At 38.1% G+C, this 20000-nt stretch overlaps 2 protein-coding genes and 1 pseudogene across 2 annotated transcripts in view; all 3 read right to left on the bottom strand.

The window, feature by feature from the left end:
• Window positions 1–332: 332 nt before the first annotated feature.
• Window positions 333–4393, bottom strand: LOC111345983 (hatching enzyme 1.2-like; annotated as a pseudogene).
• An 812-nt stretch (window positions 4394–5205) lies between these two features.
• LOC111345993 (uncharacterized) lies at window positions 5206–16562 on the bottom strand. The gene is made up of 17 exons (XM_022953285.2): window positions 16234–16562; window positions 15768–15912; window positions 15230–15375; window positions 14594–14765; window positions 13681–13796; window positions 13044–13188; window positions 12281–12400; window positions 11744–11884; window positions 11170–11388; window positions 10535–10836; window positions 9818–10168; window positions 9372–9618; window positions 8851–9191; window positions 8187–8276; window positions 7375–7597; window positions 6826–7040; window positions 5206–5468 (listed from the first exon to the last, which is right to left on the bottom strand). The coding sequence occupies exons 1-17, from the start codon at window positions 16504–16506 to the stop codon at window positions 5331–5333; spliced, it is 3384 nt and encodes a 1127-aa protein (XP_022809020.2). The 5' UTR covers window positions 16507–16562; the 3' UTR covers window positions 5206–5330.
• A 2393-nt stretch (window positions 16563–18955) lies between these two features.
• The window catches only part of LOC111346068 (uncharacterized), an 18827-nt gene continuing 17782 nt past the window's right edge, over window positions 18956–20000 (bottom strand). The window contains exon 18 of the mRNA XM_022953363.2: window positions 18956–19592. Within this exon, the coding sequence (XP_022809098.2) occupies window positions 19455–19592 (138 nt within the window). The 3' untranslated portion in view covers window positions 18956–19454. The remainder of the gene's footprint in view (window positions 19593–20000) is intronic.

The raw sequence follows: 20000 nt of genomic DNA, 5'->3' as shown, positions 1-20000 counted from the left end.
ATTTTGATATTAATATAATAAAAGTAATACGATATTTGAAAAATCTTTTCCTTGAAAAATCTCAAATGAGAACGGTTTTATGATTATCGGCTAATAGCTCTCAAATGAATTAGTACTACAAAATTAAGATTTTATTCTGCACTTCTTTCCAAAGTGCCGACTGTTAACCCAGGTTGATATTAAGTAATAACTCATCTTTTCTAGCAGTGTTTACGGACTGTGATTCAACATTACAACTAAACCCAGGCTCGTGCAAAAAAAGTGCCCTCATTCATATATTTCATCTAAAAAGGACTAGAAGTAAAAGCAACATACGCGAATAAGAGATTTCGTTAACTCGGACATTTTCCATCCGTTAAGAAAACTTCGTCAATGGCAGCGTCTCCTCGAAAACCTCTTCCTCTAACACCAACAGATTTCACCTGATTAGAAAATAACAGTGTATGTGTAAATAGGGAAAAATCAATCGATTTTCTTCATTTTGGGCGGAGCATTATGTGAAATAAAAGTTTCATCCAAAAAAGAATAGTATTTGTCATATATGCAAAATGCAGAAAAATGATTCAGTCCACCAACTGCATAATTATCTCGCCTTTGCACCACTCCGTTGATTTAATATCAAATGTTAGAGTAATTTTGCGAGTGCCCGCGATAATTTGAGGATGGGGCAATTGAAAAAGTCTCATATGTCTTCAAATAAAGAACTCCCTGTCGCTTTAGATTACTTTATATTGGAGGATCCCGAGCTAAAGAGCTCATTACATGAATTGAAACATACCCTTTCTGTATTCTCAGGGTTAAAATTAAGAGGCGAAAATTTTTACCCTGTAAGGGGACTTTGCAGAAGAAAGCTGGACACGAGCCAAATGCCACTGATTTCCCTTGTCTCGATGTTTTTCCCAAATCTTTTTATCTCTAGCATAAGTTGAATACAGAACGCATAAGGCACCCATATCCTCTCCACTCATGTGGTAGTAAAACTGTAGACACCTTTCACCAGATGGCAGGGAAATTTTGCTTCAAAGTAAAGCCGTGTCATTAAGCTTCCTGGGTTTTGAAGTCTCAATGAACATGAAAAGTCCTGCAGAAATGATGCAAGTATTTTTCTACATCATTTAAAGTGTTAGGCCTCTAGAGAGAAACAGAAAAAGTTGATTTTTGCCTCTTTGAATGTTTTCAAAATCAAATTACTGACTTTGAGAATAAAAGACATAGACTATAAATGTATGAATTCGTCCTACAGAGCCGTTAACTCACCGAAACGAAGAGTCGTGTGGTCAGTTTCTGGCCCAGTCCTTCCACTTGGAGTCTTCCCCATTCTTCTCGTCCAGTCAAAGTCGTCGCCATCGATATTTTTATATCCGCAAAGAGTGTCATCAAATGTGCAGTCTTCGGGTCCTGACCGAAAAGAAAAGTACTGTCGACTAGCGTCGAGAGGGAATAAATTGGCTAATTAATAAATAATTTGGGAATAAATTGGCTAATTAATAAATAATTTGGGAATAAATTGGCTAATTAAGTTCATCACTAAAGATCACTCACCATCATAAGGTAGTGAAGGATTGGGAGTAGCTGCTGGCCTGTTGGTTATTGCTTTTCGTGTATTGAAGAATATAACGAAATGATCGTTAAAGGAATAAAGTAAGAAATTATTTTCATAAGTAACATTATTTACCATTTTATTTGTTCTTTATTCATCTACCTTATTAGTAATTGATTTCTTGCGCAATTGATGCATAAGTTTAGTTTTGTATTCCGATTCTCTGAGATGAATTAGATGTAATGCTCTCCTTTTTATTTTTCTTGAAGTGTCTAGTTTTAGCTCCTGATCGTGAGCCGTATGAATTAATAATAGCACCCATTTTAACATTCATTGGTAACATTATTACCTAAAGATATGATAAAGGGTATCATAGAAGGCTCCTTTAAAAAACTTGCCTGCTGAGTAAGTTCTTGTAATTCGCGATTATGGTAAACCATAATAAGGTTTACAAACTCCTACCTATGCAGCTATACAGTAGGTCAGCCTGTTTAACGTCCATCGCCCTAAGTCCAATCCGCTGGCCAAGTTGTTTGATCGACGAATCCTTTGCTATGATAGTGGTCGTGCCGTTGATGCCAAATGCATTTGATGAGTAATGCATGACGGATAAATAGTCGTAAGGCATCCCCAACGAATCTATCTTAGATGCATTGTACTTCATGAAGTTGCGCCTCTTGTCTGAGATTAAGCAAAATTTTATCACGGCTCCGACGAAGGGCTAACGCTCGAAACGTCAGCTTTTGTAATCGTTACGGTGGCCAATTTACCATTTCAACTTTCTTGATATATCCAAATTATTTCGTAACCCCCACCGACGCAGCCCCAAACAGTTTCTTTCGAAACGATCAGCCTTTATGATTGTTTAAGGCTTTTATTTAGCTAAGAAACAAATGTGGAAAAGCAGCTCGAAAGATAGAAGGAAGAGTAAAGGAAGGAAAAGAGGTGAACGAGGAAGGCCGTTGAGCGGTAAAGTGAGTGCCTCCACCAAGAGAGAGAGGGAGAAGCAGAAAGTGATAACACGAGGAGGACGAGCCAGATAAGGAGGCGAAGGAGGAGAAAGACTGGAAAGAAAAGGAAGAAGGAAGGAACACAGGAAAGGAGAGCGAGAAAGAATGATACAGAGGAAGAGAATGAGGACGGGAGCTAGGAAGAGGACAAGGGGAAGGACGAGGACCAGGTGAAGGGGGAAGGAAACCGGAGAAGGGAAACAGGAGGAGGGACACGTGAACAGGAAAGAGACATCACAATTGTCTTCTTAACTTTAAATGCCTGTGGTCATAAAATAATACTGTAAACTGAAATGAATTAAGGTAATGTGTACGACCCTACCCTCTGGTATATTTTTCCAAACAATTTCCACGTGGTCATCTCTGTCAGGACGACTCTGCTCATGCCAGAATCTCAAAGCGTGTCCTACACCCCAAATCAAAGGCAAAAACATAAATTATGAAACTAAGCATGTAAACCGTTTTAACCATGATATATGTCTCTTACCCATCTCATGAACAACTGTTCCTTGATACCAGCAATCGCTGGCCAATGAAATCAGCTGCTTTCCTCCTTGACGTCCTACATATGACCAACACCTTTGCAAAACAAAAACAGGAACAACTAATGAAAAAAGAGAAAAACGTTAAAAATCCGTTATACAAGATTAATTTTGAATTGTAAAGTGTCTACAAAAATTTATCCTTCAGATCCCAAGGATCACACTCTCTATTCCCTCGTATAAGTATCGCGAGGTGCCTCGTGTGCAGCTTTTAAAACATAGCCAGACGGCTGTACAGATAAAACTCACCCGCCTCTTTTGAAAAACTCAATATAGTCTTTTTCTGTTGTTCTTCTCGCAAACTACAGGCACGAGCTTTGTTCCCACTCCCGCATTGCGCTAAGAATGACACTTTTAGCAGTAGGATTCTCTTCTGAAAAGGTAAATCTAGTTAAAACAAGAAAATAAGTTAAGCAAACGTAAAAAGGAAACAAAAGAAAAATATCCAAGTGCTGACGTTTGAATGTCAATAGTCTCTTCACTACTGTATCAAACTCGCGTCGAAAAGAGGATTTTCAAAAAAATTAAGAAAAATTACAAATAAATTGTGATTTCCTAGCATATATACACACACCCAGCTCAAGGGATATGTTTTATGGAGCTACAAGGGTGTCCCACAGATGGTGCTGCTCATTGGTCATTCCTCTGGCGCCTAAAGGAGCTGTTGGATCACCAAAAAGTTCCAGAGCAGTTCGCTGATCAGGCGACAACTTGATGTCGCCTTCATGAAGAAACATGTCTGTATTGCCTTAAAAAAAAGGAAAAGAAATGAAATGCAGTACAAAATAACGAAAAAATGTTTTTCGTATTTGCTTTTTTACCACTTGTTTGTGAAGATGGACTACAAAAGTAACTCGCATGCCCTCTAAAATTTTATTCTTGTTTTTGTTTCAGAGAAAGTATTTTTAAGTAAATCAATGATTCTCGCAGGTAAGCTGCGATTGATTTCATTAAATATTATGACAGTAATTTTACTCATTGCTGATGGATTTCGTCAGGCTTTCCTAAAAAAATCACTATTACGCACTTATTCCCGTAAGTCATTTTATCTCCTTTACAGGAGAGTGATAATTCTGATTCAAGGGGAAAAAAATCAGTGACCCCTGGTATGATTTTAATCTACAGCTATCGATCTGGAGTCAACAGCGCTGACATTTGGATGACCGCGTCTTAAACGGCCTGGGTCTTTCCCTATTAACTCTAATACATTCTGTGAGAGACCACTTACCTTCCTCTGGGAATGGAAAAGTGGCTGTAATTGTGACAAAAGCAGTTAATACAAGAAGAGCAGTTTGGGCCATTTTGCTGATGCAAAATTGTGAAAAAATGTTTGTGATGCATCTGGCTTTTGTTGTGGGCCTGCTCAAATATATATGTATATATTTCATCCGTCAATCAACCTTTGGTATTGAATAATACTACTGATATTCTTTTTCTTTGGAAAACATAATAGATACAGCGCAAATCAAACAGAACAGTTCCTTATAAATTTCTAATATTGATTTGGATGTGTAAAGATGTGTATGGTGACTAAATTAGGTGGGTCATGAATGTAGTTGCCCGAGAAGAGGATGTGTGTGTCTGTGTATGTCAGTTTAGAAACAGTCATTATTTATCGCCGGTGATGGGTGGGGCAGGATCGCATGGTTTTAAGGGGAACAGAGGGGGCATCAGCTGTACATAGGAGAGGGGACTGTAAAAATTGACTAACGATAACTTGCCGAAGATAGGAGCTTTATGAGAGAAGCAAGTAAATTTCATCGTGACAGAACCGAAGTCCTTTAAACCCTCCCTCCCCCAGGTGATAATGATAACAGGTCCCTCAGCAGTGTGACAAACGGGTTTTTGTTTCATTTGTTTGTTTGTTTTTGTTAGGGATTATCTTTTTAATCTCACAATAAATTGTGTAAAACCATTTACCATGTTTGACACCAATTCGATATTAATTTCTTTTTCAGAAATCAAATGATGACATTTGACAAATATTCTTGTTTGCTCAGATGGTCAGGTGTGAGCTGGACACGTACCGTTAAGCTTGTTCAAGATTTCAAGATTTATTTCTTGTTGAAGATTTCCAGTTTTGCATGCCCCTTCCCTCCCCTCCCTGCCCCATTCTCAATTGACAGTGAAAAAATTGTTTTCACCAATTTTTTCTTTTCATACTTTTAATTATCAGAAACGTTTTATTGAGTATATATAATTTATTCCTTGTCACGCCTTAGGAGTTCTGCTCTAAAGCTAGAGAATTCCAGATACTACAATTTGAGACTTGGCTCTTGAGTGACTCGCGCATTTCTCATCATTCGGACCGGTTGGGTATCTGTCTGACCAGTATAAGTAATGTGTCCATACGTTCATATTCGTGAAGATGCTCCTCTGCGGAAAATACACCATAGAAGGAAATTAACTAAAAGTAAGTACGGGAGAGGTATAAATTGGAAAAGCAAATAAGGGAGGACAAAAACCTGGAAACTCATGTTAGGTATGTGTCCACTAAGAATGAAACAAGAAATCTAGCTTTTACATAACTTATTAGCTAAAACTATTAGTCTATGACTCAAACGTCCAATTGTAGGTTCTCTCCGTGATAAAAATCCATGGAGTGAGCTCCCATAAAGGCTTGTCTAATAAAAACAAGAGAGGTATTTCTCTTTATGAAGTAAATATTCAGTCTCAGCAGTTGTTTTCGTGGTTATTGCAATAGGCTGAAAGTAAGTTATTACTTCGTTAGTTAGTTAATTAATTAGTTAAGGCTGATAGTTTCGAAAGAAACTGTTTGGGGCTGCGTCGGTGGGAGTAACGAAATAATTTGGATATATCAAGAAAGTTGAAATGGTAAATTGGCCACCTTAACGATTACAAAAGCTGACGTTTCGAGCGTTAGCCCTTCGTCGGAGCGAATAGAGGAATTGTGGGTTGTGTGTGCTTTTAAAGGCAGAAAATGGAGCTACGTTATTGGTGGGAACATGGCAACGAGAAAAACATGAATAAATTAGTGGAATGAAAAGCGTTCGTTGATCTCTGTGGGATTTAGACTGCCGGTTTGAAAGATGAGCTTTTGTTCAAGATATTTACGGCTTTCCGTGCCACCTAAGTGCAAGGAAAGACCGCAGATTGCCATATCAATTAGTTAATTTGGTTAGGCAGGGGATGTTAAAGAACCCACTCACAAGATTACTGTAATGTGGTCTGGCCGGTTTACTGGGAATTGGGGGGGGGGGGGGGTGGGGGAGGGGTCATCTTCAAATAAGTTTCCTTCGATTGATTGTAAACTGCTGATACCCTCCAGCCAAAAGTCCTCGAAAAGTGTTGTGATGCGCATATGATCATATTCAAATGTTAATTTGCTCAATATGAATATTAAATTATTATCAAATTATTATTAGTAGTAAGTGTTACGGGTTTTGCTTTCAGTCCCATGCGATTACACCTGCATATAGTATAGACTCCAGTCACGGCTGTAGATGTCTATTACCCTCTATAATACTAGTATGGGCTAAGTTTTATCGTCAACTACAATCAATTATACTTGGAACGTTCGACCCTTTGGTTAAATATTTCATCTTCCGGCGTCTGTTCTAGTGTTTTTTCTGTCCCACTCGGGGTGTAAATGAATGTTCTCAACTTATCAAAAACTGTTCAGTACTTTTTGCAATCGGCTTTGAGTTCAATGTAGCTCCGAAAGATTCGAAACGATTCCTCCCACCACACTGTAAACGATAAATAAACTCACGTCAAAGTCTTTGCAATTTTTGTTTGTTAATTGTGAACTACCAGGTCGACAATCCACGTCTTCGTCCACAGGTAAACTCAGCTCGTACGATCCAAATGGACTCTGACACTCTTCTGCTCCAAGCAGCACGTCCTGACATGGGGAATCACTAAGGTAATGGCAGCACATTGCTTGAAAGCGAACATCGTCTTTCTCCATGCAGTATAGAGAGTCCTCTAAAAAAGCACACCAGTACTATATAAGCTTCTTAAATAATTTAGAGGAAACTTATGTGAGTCCGATCACTAAGAAATCAGATGGAGTTTCACTACCCGGTTTTAGGACTCGGAAGGCTTGCAGTAATCGCCGTTTATCCACCAGTTTTACCTGACGAGGAAACTGTTTTAGCCATAAGCCTGCGAAATAGCCTAGAATTGTATAAATCCAAATAACTTCTCTTTCATCTTCCTCTTCTTGATCTTCTTTCATATTTTTTCAACAGCAGAGTTTCTGCTTCATGGCAACGATAGTTTTCAACTCTATATGGTCAATTAAAGTCTGAATACTTACTATTTCCTTTTTTCTTCTCTGCCTGGCACTTGGCGGTATCTGTAATTGCAAATCGGTCAAATTCAAACTTCCGCCAAACGTCCATGTTTTGCTGTCTGAATTCTCTTATTTTTCCATTTCCATCCCGAAAAAACGAGGCACTCGTATGTCGCAGTCTTAGATAAACAATTGGTGGTGAATTGTTTTCCTTTTGAGTTTCATTTCCATAAAGTTCAACATACATCTAGAAAAAAAAAACAGCTGTTGACTACGGAACCATCGATTGAAACCAAGGAGAGAAATCAATTGCCTCACTATCAAGCCACAGTGGAAATGAGAACAATTCTTGTTTCTCAGTCATAGGATGGAAAGGCGGAAACTCCTTGTAGGTCACGAAGTAGGCAAGGAGCCACAAACGCAAAACTTTGACTTTGATTTAGCTATAATAACAGCATGATAGTGATAAAATGAGATATTAAGTCAATACGATGGAAAAGGAAAAAGGGAAAACCAAAAGAAAGTGCCGTGAAGTGTTTAAGTAAATATGGAGAGAAATGAAACGTAACTCGATACGCGCGACTGCAGTAAAATAGCTCTCCTCAATTCTAGCTACGGAAATCTTTTATTTCGATCAACGCGAAACGTACGGTGTTAACACTACGTAACTTTTCAAAGAGTATACTGAGACTTAATATAAACAAGCGCCGAGCTGTGTAGACTATTCACTAAAGCACATGGAACTAGACATCGTCCTCGTTAAGTGTCAGAGTAAAATGGCATCGATCGATGACCCTGCAATCCGATGAAACAACATTATTGAAAACTTTTCCTACCTTTAAAAGACGAACATTGTAGCATGACTTACAGTTGTCAGAAACCTTTATTGTGAACGTCGCTTTTCCTCTGTGCAAATCATTAAAGAGCTAGTACATTAAAAAGTGAGAAAAAGGAAAAAAAGCTGTTCAAACAAGTATTGCACTAACTCATTAAATGACACAGGGAGACCTAGCATTTGTGGTATTCCTAATTTCGAATTCCTCTGAAATCGTATCATAAGTTGCTTTTACAACTTTTACGATCTTCAACTATCAAAAGAAATTACAATATGATATTGTCTTTGTTTACATTACTATTATCTCCCAAAAAAACTTCCATTTATAACATGCTCTAGAAAATATAACCAATCAGAATGGAGGAAAACTTGAACCTTGCATGCGACCCTTTTTCCCACGAAATTTCGCAATGCAGCACCTTTATCAGTTACCTCTGGAATTTCTATAGCAATAACTTTAATGAAATTAGTTTTAACTTGAGCATGCAGTTCAAAGTTATTGTGAATTAAAGATACTCGTATTGATGGCGTTTACTATTGTATGTTAGTAGGCACGGTATATATGCAACACTATCTCGCAGCATACTTTGTCACCTGTATTTTTGGTAAAACAAAATGACTGCTGGCTTTTTTAATAAGTCATATACGCTTACGAAAATACTGACCATGGCATGATCAAAAATGTTAAAAGACCATTTGTGTGTATTGGTTGAGTATTTGAACTTAGTGAAGCATTTTCTCCCTTTGCTTTCGATAGAATCGATTTCCTGTAAAGCATTAGTCAGCTCCAGTACACCACGGAGTTGATCGGTTCCCCGAGCAGCTTCGCTTGCTCGTCGCTGATAATTGACCAAGGTATCACCAACATTCCACAGTGAGCGGAACTCAAAGCCTTTGTAAAACTGATAAAGATTCTGAGTAAAACTTGCTTCCATTTGCTGATAAGTAGTCAGTAGATCATCTAAAAACATCTGTTGTATGTTCTCAGAAATTGGAGAGTCTAAATCTGCAAGTCAAAATCAAAAAATGGATCAAATGAAAGAGAGAGATAGAACACACATTGTTTGCTAAATATACAACCTTTTCCATGCATTTTGATTTTGTCTGCCTACTTCATTACGACTGCCATACGCTTTACTCTGCAGGTGGCACATAGGTATGGGTATTACCAACCATCGATCCTTACCTCCAGAGTTTCGCAGACTTTCTATTTTATTTGAAGTTTCTTCTAAATTAGGGATATCGAAGTTGTATCCACCAATTGCGTTATCCAGATCAATCACTTTGGCTATGAGATCAATCCTCGCTCCCCCAGCCACGAAGAAACGTTCTATCTGTTCCTTGAATTTTGCAAGGTTTCGTGGAAGTGACCTCTCCTCTATCATACAAATCAGGTCCGCTGTGAGCCCTTCCTTGTTCAATTCAAGGTTAGTCTTTAACAAAGTTGGAAAAATGTACCGTTAAAATTGCCTTTTAATCTAATTTGCTAAAAGACCATCCCCCGCCATCACTTCAATAAAATAATAACACTGGCCGCAGTTTGAGATTCTAGAGAAAACTCATGGCAACCATTCGAAAATTGTATTTAAATGTGCTTAGTTTTAAAAATGTTGTTTTATGGAGTGACTTTACCTTCATGACCTCCGGTACAGATCCCACATCCATTTTGTCAAAATCCAGATCACTAGAGTCCTTTAGGGCGGCGTATTCTTTGCCAAACGTCAGCCATTTTTGGAGTTTTTCCTTATTGTCTTGAAGCGTTCCAGTACCGCACTTCGCAGCAAAATGTCCAATAACTGTTAAAGCACTCCCAATTAACGCTAATGGATCTCTCCCTGCAGTTCCAGAGACAAATCCTACTAAAGCTTGAAGAACAACAAACAGGTCGGCTTTGTTGAACTGTGCTGCTTTATGTACCTCTGGAAGTTGGACGAGTATTTCTTCAAGTGAACTTTTCATGCTTGCTTCGAGTTCAGTGATAGCCTAAACCAAAAGAATAAATGCAAACGGCGGACATTATTTTTGTTTCCAGAATTAACTCACCTTTCTGTCTATGCGTTTCGTTAGTTAACCATTTTCTCGCTCAAGAGCGATTCTCGTGAATATAACGTAGATCATAATGTGGGTAGCTTCAAAGCTTAAGTTAGCGATCGAATACCTACTTAAGTGATTGTCATTGTGTGTGTGCGTGACTAAATGAGCTGGCGAGCTTCTTAGTAAGTGACATAGTAAATGAGTGACTGGGTGACGTAGTGGTTGATTGGCTGACTGACTTGCTGACCATATGACAGACAGACTATCCAGCTGACTAAAAGGGTTCTTAGGTGAATAACGAGGACTGATACGTACCTGCACATAGGCTCTCTTTTCACTTAATGCTATCCTTCTTGCTTCCACAAGTCTTTCTTTTTCTTTAGAGACCTGGATCTTAGCTGGTAAAGGAAGGGCTTCTAGCACTTGTTTTATACCTTCTTGTTGTTCAATGGACGCCCGTATGCCATTGTAGGCATTTTCGTACGCTTGAGCGTTATCTTTTATCTGTACAAGTTGTTCTTTGAACGTTTCCCATTTCATGAGAGGGGCAAATAACTTGTTATTTCCAAATCTATCAAATCCCTTCTTGTTTAGGAAACCCAGCCGTCGTTTTACAACTGAAAAACAAAATGCAGTTTCATTAATTTACGTAAGCGATTAGCTTTAGGAAGTAATTCAAGAAGGTTGTTGCCGCATGGTTCGGTATTCATCTCTAACTTTCTTTCCAGTCATCGTTGTTTTGAATTTACAATTCTACTGATTACCAATGTATTTCTGAATGGTCAGTGATTTCTAACCCTAATCCTATATTTTCGTAGAAAATGAAACCAGCTTATTAGTCTTCAAAAAAAATAAGGTGTTATTTTTTTTGAAATAATACGAAATCCGAAGACTCGAAAGTCAATAGATGTGCCGACCCACGAAATTTGGTTTCCTACAAATTATCTTACGTTTTCTTAGATCCTCATCTCTTCCGATCGCTAAATCAGCTATAAACTGAAAGACTGCTTGGGCATTTCTGGTATTGTTGACCAAGACTAGGTCCTCAGCATATCTTGCCATCACCTTCATTAGCACCAATGGATATTTATCTTTCTGACTGCGATCTAATTTTATCTTCTGCAAGAAGGAGTTTGCTACTTCACCATTTGAACCAGCGCTTATAGGAGCTAAAACAGTAAAACGAGATACAATGTTCTTTATGGTGTATTCATTATCCTGAGAAAAACGATAGCAATCTGGGACGAAGGTATCCAATTTATGGATCAAATGTGACCAATGTTGGAATCATTTTTCGCCCTCCTTTTCAAAAGTGATGAAAATAGTCTTGTGGTCAAAGGGCAAGAGCGAGAAGATTTTCTCCAATATTTTTCTGGTTTTACAACTTAAATACAGCCAGATCAGTTCACTCCAGAGGGATGATGCAATGAGCGAGTGTTGACTCTATTTTAAGAAGAAATCTGCGGGCACAGGAAATATTAAATACGACATTAGAGAAAGGGCCACCGAGGTGTAATACTCAACTCTGCCCGTTGCGACCTTTATTTCCGGTTGGTCCTCGAGATGCTTCGATTTGACCATCAGCCGCGCACGCTGTTCTGATAAATTTAGTTTTCCGGTGGTATTTGCATTTGATTCCACGCCCACCTAGTCCTCCTTCACCACCTGTCAAGTTAAATACGGGTCAATTTTGATTAGGAACGGAGATGAAATCCAGATCTCACGCTAAAGAAAGAAACCTCCTCATCTTAATCTTATCTATTTATTTTGTTTTGTATGTACCAATGTACCATCATCGCCATCAGCAGTTAACAACATTATCATCATCTGCATCTCCAGGTGCATCTTATCAATTCTCCATTCAGATCCAAAGCGATGGTGATATTATCAAACTAAGGCAAAAAGCAGTTTTAAAACTTCAAAGGCATAGTTAGTTTTGACAACAGGGATATAGAGCTCTAAGAAGATTTACAAGGGAAGAATTGAATGCAGACTATCGATGTCCGGCGTGTATATGCGAAAAGGAGAATCAAAAATGGTAGAGATAGTGTGGAACTTTACCTTCTCCTCCCACTCCATTTTTAGCAGCTTGCCCTCCTGTTCCACGACATGTCCTTAACTCTACACGCCCGAGCAATTTTGTTAAATAAATTGTTTGACGGCCAGCGTTTCCTCCATTACCTGTTTTTATGACAAAGCATAGCTTCAGCGACTTAATCTAAACGTGTAATATTAGTTCAAACGTTATTCCACTGATATAAACGGTTTTGAAACAAAGTTGAACCACTCCTTCCATGTCAACACTCTACAGTAAAATCTTACTAATTTGTAATTTGTTTCTTTCAAAAGTGAGGTAAACTCAGTGTGACTTGACCATTGAACAAAACAAAACATAACAACATGTGAACAGTGACATAACGATAGCTACAAGCAAAAGACAAAAAAAATTAAATTAAAAAAAAGGCAAACAAAAAGACAAACAAAAGGAGAGTAGGAAATTACTAGACTTTGAAAGGAAGTTATTCAAATGTATAAAAAGACACTCAGCCAAAAAAAAAATGAGATGTTTCATTTCATTTCTATCGAAAGGAGAAAAGACCACGCTGGTTTCGGCAACATTTTGCTCCGAGTATCACTTTATTGTTAGAATCGAGGTCGTGAAACATTTTCCAAGAGTTTAAGGTAAGCAGGCAATTATGGGTCAAGAGTACTTTGTTACAATTTTGAGCAATAGTGTAAGTTTGAGCAATCACTTTGTGATGGTACAAATGAGGTGATGAAACGCACGTGGACAATTTATCATCTGTGTTAACTCATTAGTGACCTGACTTTCCAGCGTATCCTCCATCTCCTCCATTTCCTCCTTTGGCGCCAGGTGTACCTGTGATTTTTTCTGTGCACCCAGTGATTTTCCCCTTTTCATTTCTCTTAGTTTGCGCATTACAATCTGATTGTGTTTTATCCAGCTCCTGTTTTGATTTAAAAAAAAAACCTTAAATGTACTCAAAAAGACATCTTTACCATAATAATTGCATTAATCTATAGACCCTGCTCTTTTCTAGTGGCTATATCGCTCCAAAACAACGGTAACTTTTAAGCGGTAACCGTCAATGCCAATTATCTAATAATATTCATAACAGGGATTTTGATACTAATACAGTAGATTTTGATACAAATACAGTAGAACCTCCACAGACTCATGCAAATATTAATGACTTCGGATCAATTTCAAGAACTTTAATTTCCTGCGACACAAAGTAGTCGTAGTGATAATAAACGGGTAGGATAAGTTCTATTGTGACAACTAAAAACAAAAAAACCAAAAAACAAAAAAAACCGCCAGACGGAGAAGTGCATAAAAGTTTGAAAATGTAGCTAATATAAAACTTTCAATGCGTGCAGCGTATATTGTCTCACCATTGGTATGATTATATAAATTGTGGATGTTCTAATTTCTATACCTTGGCCATGCTGTCGGCTCCCTTCTTACCATCCGCGCCATTTTGGCCTTTGTTTCCATTCCCGCCGTTGGTTATGATATTGATATATCCTACCACTGTATCGGCCGATATCTCCACTGATAATAAGGAAGAAATGGTTAAGAAAATATAGAACTTATATATGGCGGCTGGGATTCTAAAAAAGAAACTTTAGGAGCGACCTTCCAAATATTCATCACCAGCAATATGAAAATCGTATATGTGCACGATCCTTCGCAGTAAAGCACTATTTAAGCAATAGTGAAAATCAGACCTGAAAAAAATTCAGGCCTGTACGGGATTCGAACCACTGACCTCTGCGATACTAGTGCAGCGCTCTACCAATTGAGCTAACAAGCCAACTGGGAGCAGGCCATCAAATTAATTCGACATAAACCCGTACATGGTAAATCAAGCAACAAATATATATGAAATACATATATATGAACTGCGGTTATGAAACGTATATGTGCACGATCCTTCGCAGTAAAGCACTATTTAAGCAATAGTGAAAATCAGACCTGAAAAAAATTCAGGCCTGTACGGGATTCGAACCACTGACCTCTGCGATACTAGTGCAGCGCTAGGTCAGTGGTTCGAATCTCGTACAGGCCTGAATTTCTTTCAGGTCTGATTTTCACTATTGCTTAAATAGTGCTTTACTGCGAAGGATCGTGCACATATACGTTTCATAACTGCAGTTCATATATATGTATTTCATATATATTTGTTGTTTAATATGAAAATCATTGTCTTTGTTACTATTTTCACCTAGTTTTCTGGCACATTTCTGAGATATCCCAGTGCCATAGCTTTCTTGGTGAAACTGAAACTTTTACATGATATCCATTACCAGAAGAGGGATTGCGAGCTTAGCTCAAGGCCATATTTTTACCTGTGGTCCCATTTACGCCATGTTTGCCATCATTTCCATCAGCACCAGGCTCAAGGTTATTAAAGCTTTGTGACAGATCTGGAGCTCTGAGATCTAACTTACTTCCTTTCGCAAATGAAAGCTTACGGCTAAACATTGCCAGCTTCTTGGTTCCACGCATTTTAATGTCTCCCTGTGTGACATATCATTGACCATAGGTTAGAGTTTACGATGAATCACAACACATCGTATTAATAACCATATTGATAACGGAGTATTGATTCATCGTTGGTGTTCCTTTTTGTCACTTCAAGTCCTCATGTATTATGTAATTGTGGGAAAACTTTTTACCAAAGAGGTTTTCTACACCTTTGTAAATACCATATTAGCACTCTCCCCTCCCCCCCCCCCCCCGTTTTGATCCAGACCTTTATGTATTCATTAGACTATTCTTTTCAAGTTGAAAGTCGTAGGTTTTCAATCAAATGAATGCATTATGCGCGTGAATTAAAAACACTGACCGAAAATTTAGAAGAAATCAAATGCATTGTCACCTGCAGCAAATCTAAATAAGGTTCCTCTCTGATGAGCCCCTCTTTTAAAAAAGCGCGCTATTGTGGTGTTCACTAAACTTGGATACAAAATTTTCAAACACACCTTCACATAAATGGTATCCGCCATGACCTCAAGCTCGATGCCATTGGGCTGTTCCTGGGAGTCTCCAAAGTTAACCTTTTTCTTTGTTTTGAGTTGCTCTTGTACGAAATCCATGTGCACGACTCGGCCCAGCACTTGATATCGGTCTATTGCGCAACCAAAAGAAAAAATGTTTTTCTCAATAACTCTTTTTTTACGCAGTATATGCAAATCTTTCTAAAAGATCCCTCTTTTAAATTGAGTAGCTGTATAAATAGGCTTTGTACGCAACTTCACAAAAAAAATTCGAGTATCGTAGTTCACAACTCATGATGTTGCCATATTTTAAATTTAAGCTGGATAAAAGTAGAACATCAAACCATTATTATTTCAAATAATTAACGCGATCTATCTTATCGAATGAGACCAACACATTAACACAAGACAGATCTACACTCCCAATCCACCACGAAAAAGATAGACTGCCACTGTTTCCAAGTGGGTCAAACGTTTGTTTTCAACAAATCATCAATTTTACACAAATTGTCTGAGACATTACCTGAGAGGATGCATCCGTAAAACTCCGCTCTCATGGAGATATGATCATTCCATGACTTTGGTTTTATTTGGACAGACCGCGCTATGATTGGTTGAATAAGTACATGGTTTGCGATTGTGTTCCTGTCTTTGTTGCCATTAAAAACCTGATAAAGATGGCGAACAAGGAGCAAATTTATTTTTCCTTTAAAGACACAAAAATCTGAGGAGAAAGCTTTATACCTCAAAGCTGTGTCATAAGATTGTTTAAAAAAACCAGCATCATCATTTACAGTTCTCGTTAAAACATGTGCAACTCTTTGTTGAATCTAAAATTTTATTTCATCCGTTTTATTTTAATTCCAAATTTTTTTTGTTACTACTCAAATTAGTTTTTGCAATAAATTCTCTAGTTAATTGTATTTCTTCTTATAGGTATTTTAATATCTAAGGGGAATTTTTATCATGCAACTTGTACTTCACCAGACCTTTTCAGCACCATTCTCTTGGTAAAGTTGAAAGGAAGGGTTGCCATCAACACCGTATGAAAGAGTAAATGTCTTCACCCATTGATCGTAGTCTTGACGCCCTTGAGTAGCGAGCTTTGTAATTCTGACATTTCTTCCAAAATCCACTTGAAGCCACTGACTAGCATCATTAGCCCCTGCTGACCAGGCGCCTGCTTTTCCATTAGCAGCAGCGTGGTTGAGTCTTCCATTAGATGGACCATGATTTTTTTTAAAGGTGGAAGATGCCGTCATTTGCTGGATTGTGACGATACCACTTTCCAAACCAAGCGCTTTTTCACCGGTACATGCTTCTCGGGAAAAAGTTAATGATCATCTTTCTATGCTATACACTTATGAATATTGCCTTTCGCTACATCGAAATTGTTGTCTAAGGCGGAGGTGAAGGAGTGGGGGGTTATGATATATCATCCCCTACCTTTGAGCATAGACGATGGAAATTAAAGTGACTCAATGTTTCATTTCGATGTCTCAAGCGGTAAACAGTATTAATTTCAGGTCCATCAGGTTGTCGAAATATCATTTGAAGGACTTCCCCATCAGACTAATCACTCATGGAGTATGGCTTGTTAGGGTACTCTTTTAATAAAAGATACCAATATGCTACACTTTGACTTGAACGTTATCGTTTTGAAAATGTTGGCTAATAATATGTAATACCTGGACTTAAAGAAACAATGGAGGGCGTTTCAAACCATTTCATGGGGAAGTATTCGATTTCTTCATTGAAAGATTTGTCTCCATCAGTTAAGGTGGCACATCCATCCTCTGCAAAGAGCGACGAGAACAGTTAGCTTTTAGTCTTAAATTTCATCTGCAGCGTTTTGGAAATTAGGATTTAGTTCCAATCGCTTTTATTGGAAAATCGCCTTTTTCTGTGTTAAAGATGTGGCGTATTAATTTGCATCTTGTTTCTTGAAATTTTGGGTCAGGGTTAGGCTAGGTTATCGTCTTGGTATCCCAACAACACATCTTTTTTCTTCGCCTTTCGTTTTCTGTTCGAAAGAGTTACCACGCAATTCCTCCACATAATAGGAAGGGGATAAATGCTATTTCTAACCATTCAATCAGATAACAGAATCTTAGAGGTACTGCTGTTAATATCATCAATAGTTCGAAGGCTATGAAGGTTTGAGTCCGTAGATAAAAGCTAAACTGCACGGCATAAGGCTGGTACCTGTTCTATTTCTACAATACTTGAACAGCCGTTACGTTTATTACCCACCTAATCGTATAACAATCAGCTATCGTTGAATAAAACCTTAGCTAGGAGTCAATTTAATCTATAATTTCTCAGGTTTATATTTTTTTTCCTGAACTAAGCCATAATAAATAGTTTATTTGCTTAATGATGTTACCTTGTCTTTTTGAAGCAATGCTTCAAGTTCTTAGACTGGTACGTCAAAAATTTCACCGAAATACAATTTTCTCTAGCGAAAAAAAACTTAGTTTGAGGTTGAAAATAGTAGCAACAGCTTGAACCAATATTGGGATAATATTTACTACCGACTACACTTTAAACGAAAATCTAGAAATAAATAATTATCAGAAGAAGCGTTCAGTTTTTGAGACTCTCTGTTTTTTCTCTTTGAGAAGGCGTTTAGGTTACTAATAGTTTGTTTTTTATTCGACCCCTATACACTCGTAAACAAGCGCAGCACGCGAGAAAGAGATTCTTAGATTTAGCAACTCGTCCTTAAGTAAGATAGGAGACATATCACTTTGTAGCCTCTTACCTTTACCATATATAAGATCCAGAACCGTAAGAGATACAAATACCAGTAATCGTCGCATAACTTATCCTTTTTGAAAAGGAACCTGACCAGTGACTGGCTCTACGAGATGATGTCCGACCTGAGCAAATGCTTTCCTTAAAAGGTTATTTGGCTCCCATGAATTACTCTAAAAAAACGTCTTGAGCAGATTGCTATGTTAAAAAATAATTAATGCAGGACTAGTATGAATGGGGTTTTACATGTGGTGAAAGACATGCTTGTCATCGTTCATAAGAGCTTTACCTGGTTGTTAAAGACGGCTTTCTTGTACTCGAATTCAAAAATATTTTTTATATTTTTGTGACGTAATGAGAATGCCGCAACTTCTTTACCTCCCAGAGCTTAAGTAACTCATTAATGCACTCAGCGAGTTTTCTTGCTCTGCAATGACGTGCTGACGGGCGAGGGAACTTTGGGAGATTTTCGAACTCCCAAGTATCCGAGTGTCGCACGAAAGAGTGTGATACACAAGATTATCCCACTAAAAATAGTTTAAACTATTTCTGAAGCTTTGTCCTTAGGAATTAACCATTCCCCAGCCAATACTGAAAAGCAATGCCTATTTCAGATTTTTGTATGATATTTGGTTTTTGGAAGATTTTTAACGTAAGCATAAAAAGGAAGTGTGAGTGTGTTAGTTTAGAAACAGTCATTATTTATCGCTGGTGGACGGGTGGGGGAGGTTCACATGGTTCTTTAGGGGAAATAGAGGGGCATCAGTTGATTTGCGATCACCTACCGATGATGGTGGATCTTAGGAACCTTATGGGCGAAGCCGTGACTAAATGATATGAACCGAACCGTGTCACGAGCCATGACCGTGTCACGAACCATGACCGTGTCACGAACCATGACCGTGTCACGAACCATGACCGTTTCACGAACCATGACCGTGTCACGAACCATGACCGTGTCACGAACCATGACCGTGTCACGAACCATGACCGTGTCACGAACGACGACCGTGTCACAAACCACGACCGTGTCACGAACCATGACCGTGTCACGAACCATGACAGAACCGAAATCCTCCGACTCTCTTCCCCAGGTGAAAATTGAAAACTGTTCCCTCAGCAGTACGACATACGTGTCTTTGTTTCATTTGCTTGTTTTTTTTTTTTGTTATTTTTTTTAAATTCACAATGAATTGTGTAGAAACATTTACCCTTTTTGACACCAAGTCGATGTTGAGTTTTTTCAAATAAATCAAATTATATCATTTGACAAATATTCTAATTTGCTCAGATGGTCAGGTGTGAGATGGACACATACTATTAAAAGTTCTTGTTTCCATGCCCCACGTTGTCGATAAGCACTAGAAAAATTGTATTCATTGTATTATCAGCAAAGTTTTATTGAGCAGCCATCTTTTATTCCCTGTGCCGCCTTAGGAGTTCTGCTCTAGAGCTAGAGAAGCCCAGATTCTGGAATTTGAGACCTGGCTCTTGAGTGACTAGCGCATTTCTCATCATTTGGTCCAGTTGGGTATCTGTCTGACCAGTATAAATAATGCGTCCATACGTTCATATTCGTGAAGATGCTCCTCTGCGGAAAATACAACTAGTCATTAAATCAACTAAAAGCAAGTATGAGAGAGGTATAAGTTGGAAAAATAAATAAAGAAAGACAAGAACTTGGAATTTCATGTCGGGCATGTGTCCACCAAGAATGACTCAAACGTTCAATTGTAGGTTCTCTCCGTGAAAAAAATCCATTGAGTGAACTGCTATAAATGCTTGTCTGATTAAAAAAGAGGGGTATTTCCCTTTACATACGAAATATTCAGTCTCAAAAGTTGTTTGCGTGGTTGTTTCAATAGACTAGAGGTAAGTGTTACAGGTTTTGCTGTCAGTTAGTTGCGATTACACTTGCATGCAGTATAGACTACAGTCACGATTGTAGTTGCCATGTTACCCTCTATAATACTAGTATAGGCTAAGTTTTATCGTGAAG

The sequence above is a fragment of the Stylophora pistillata genome, chromosome 8 (assembly GCF_964205215.1).
Source record: "Stylophora pistillata chromosome 8, jaStyPist1.2, whole genome shotgun sequence".
Lineage (NCBI taxonomy): Eukaryota > Metazoa > Cnidaria > Anthozoa > Scleractinia > Pocilloporidae > Stylophora > Stylophora pistillata.
This window is presented reverse-complemented; position numbering and strand designations above follow the sequence as displayed.

Excerpts from the sequence above, each read along its gene's own strand:
- LOC111345993 (XM_022953285.2), bottom strand. The coding sequence starts at position 16,506 with ATGACGGCATCTTCCACCTTTAAAAAAAATCATGGTCCATCTAATGGA. Across the intron at positions 13,189-13,680 it reads GAGCCGACAGCATGGCCAAG|GAGCTGGATAAAACACAATC; the intron begins GTATAGAAATTA and ends AAATCAAAACAG. Across the intron at positions 12,401-13,043 it reads AGGATACGCTGGAAAGTCAG|GTAATGGAGGAAACGCTGGC; the intron begins GTCACTAATGAG and ends TCATAAAAACAG.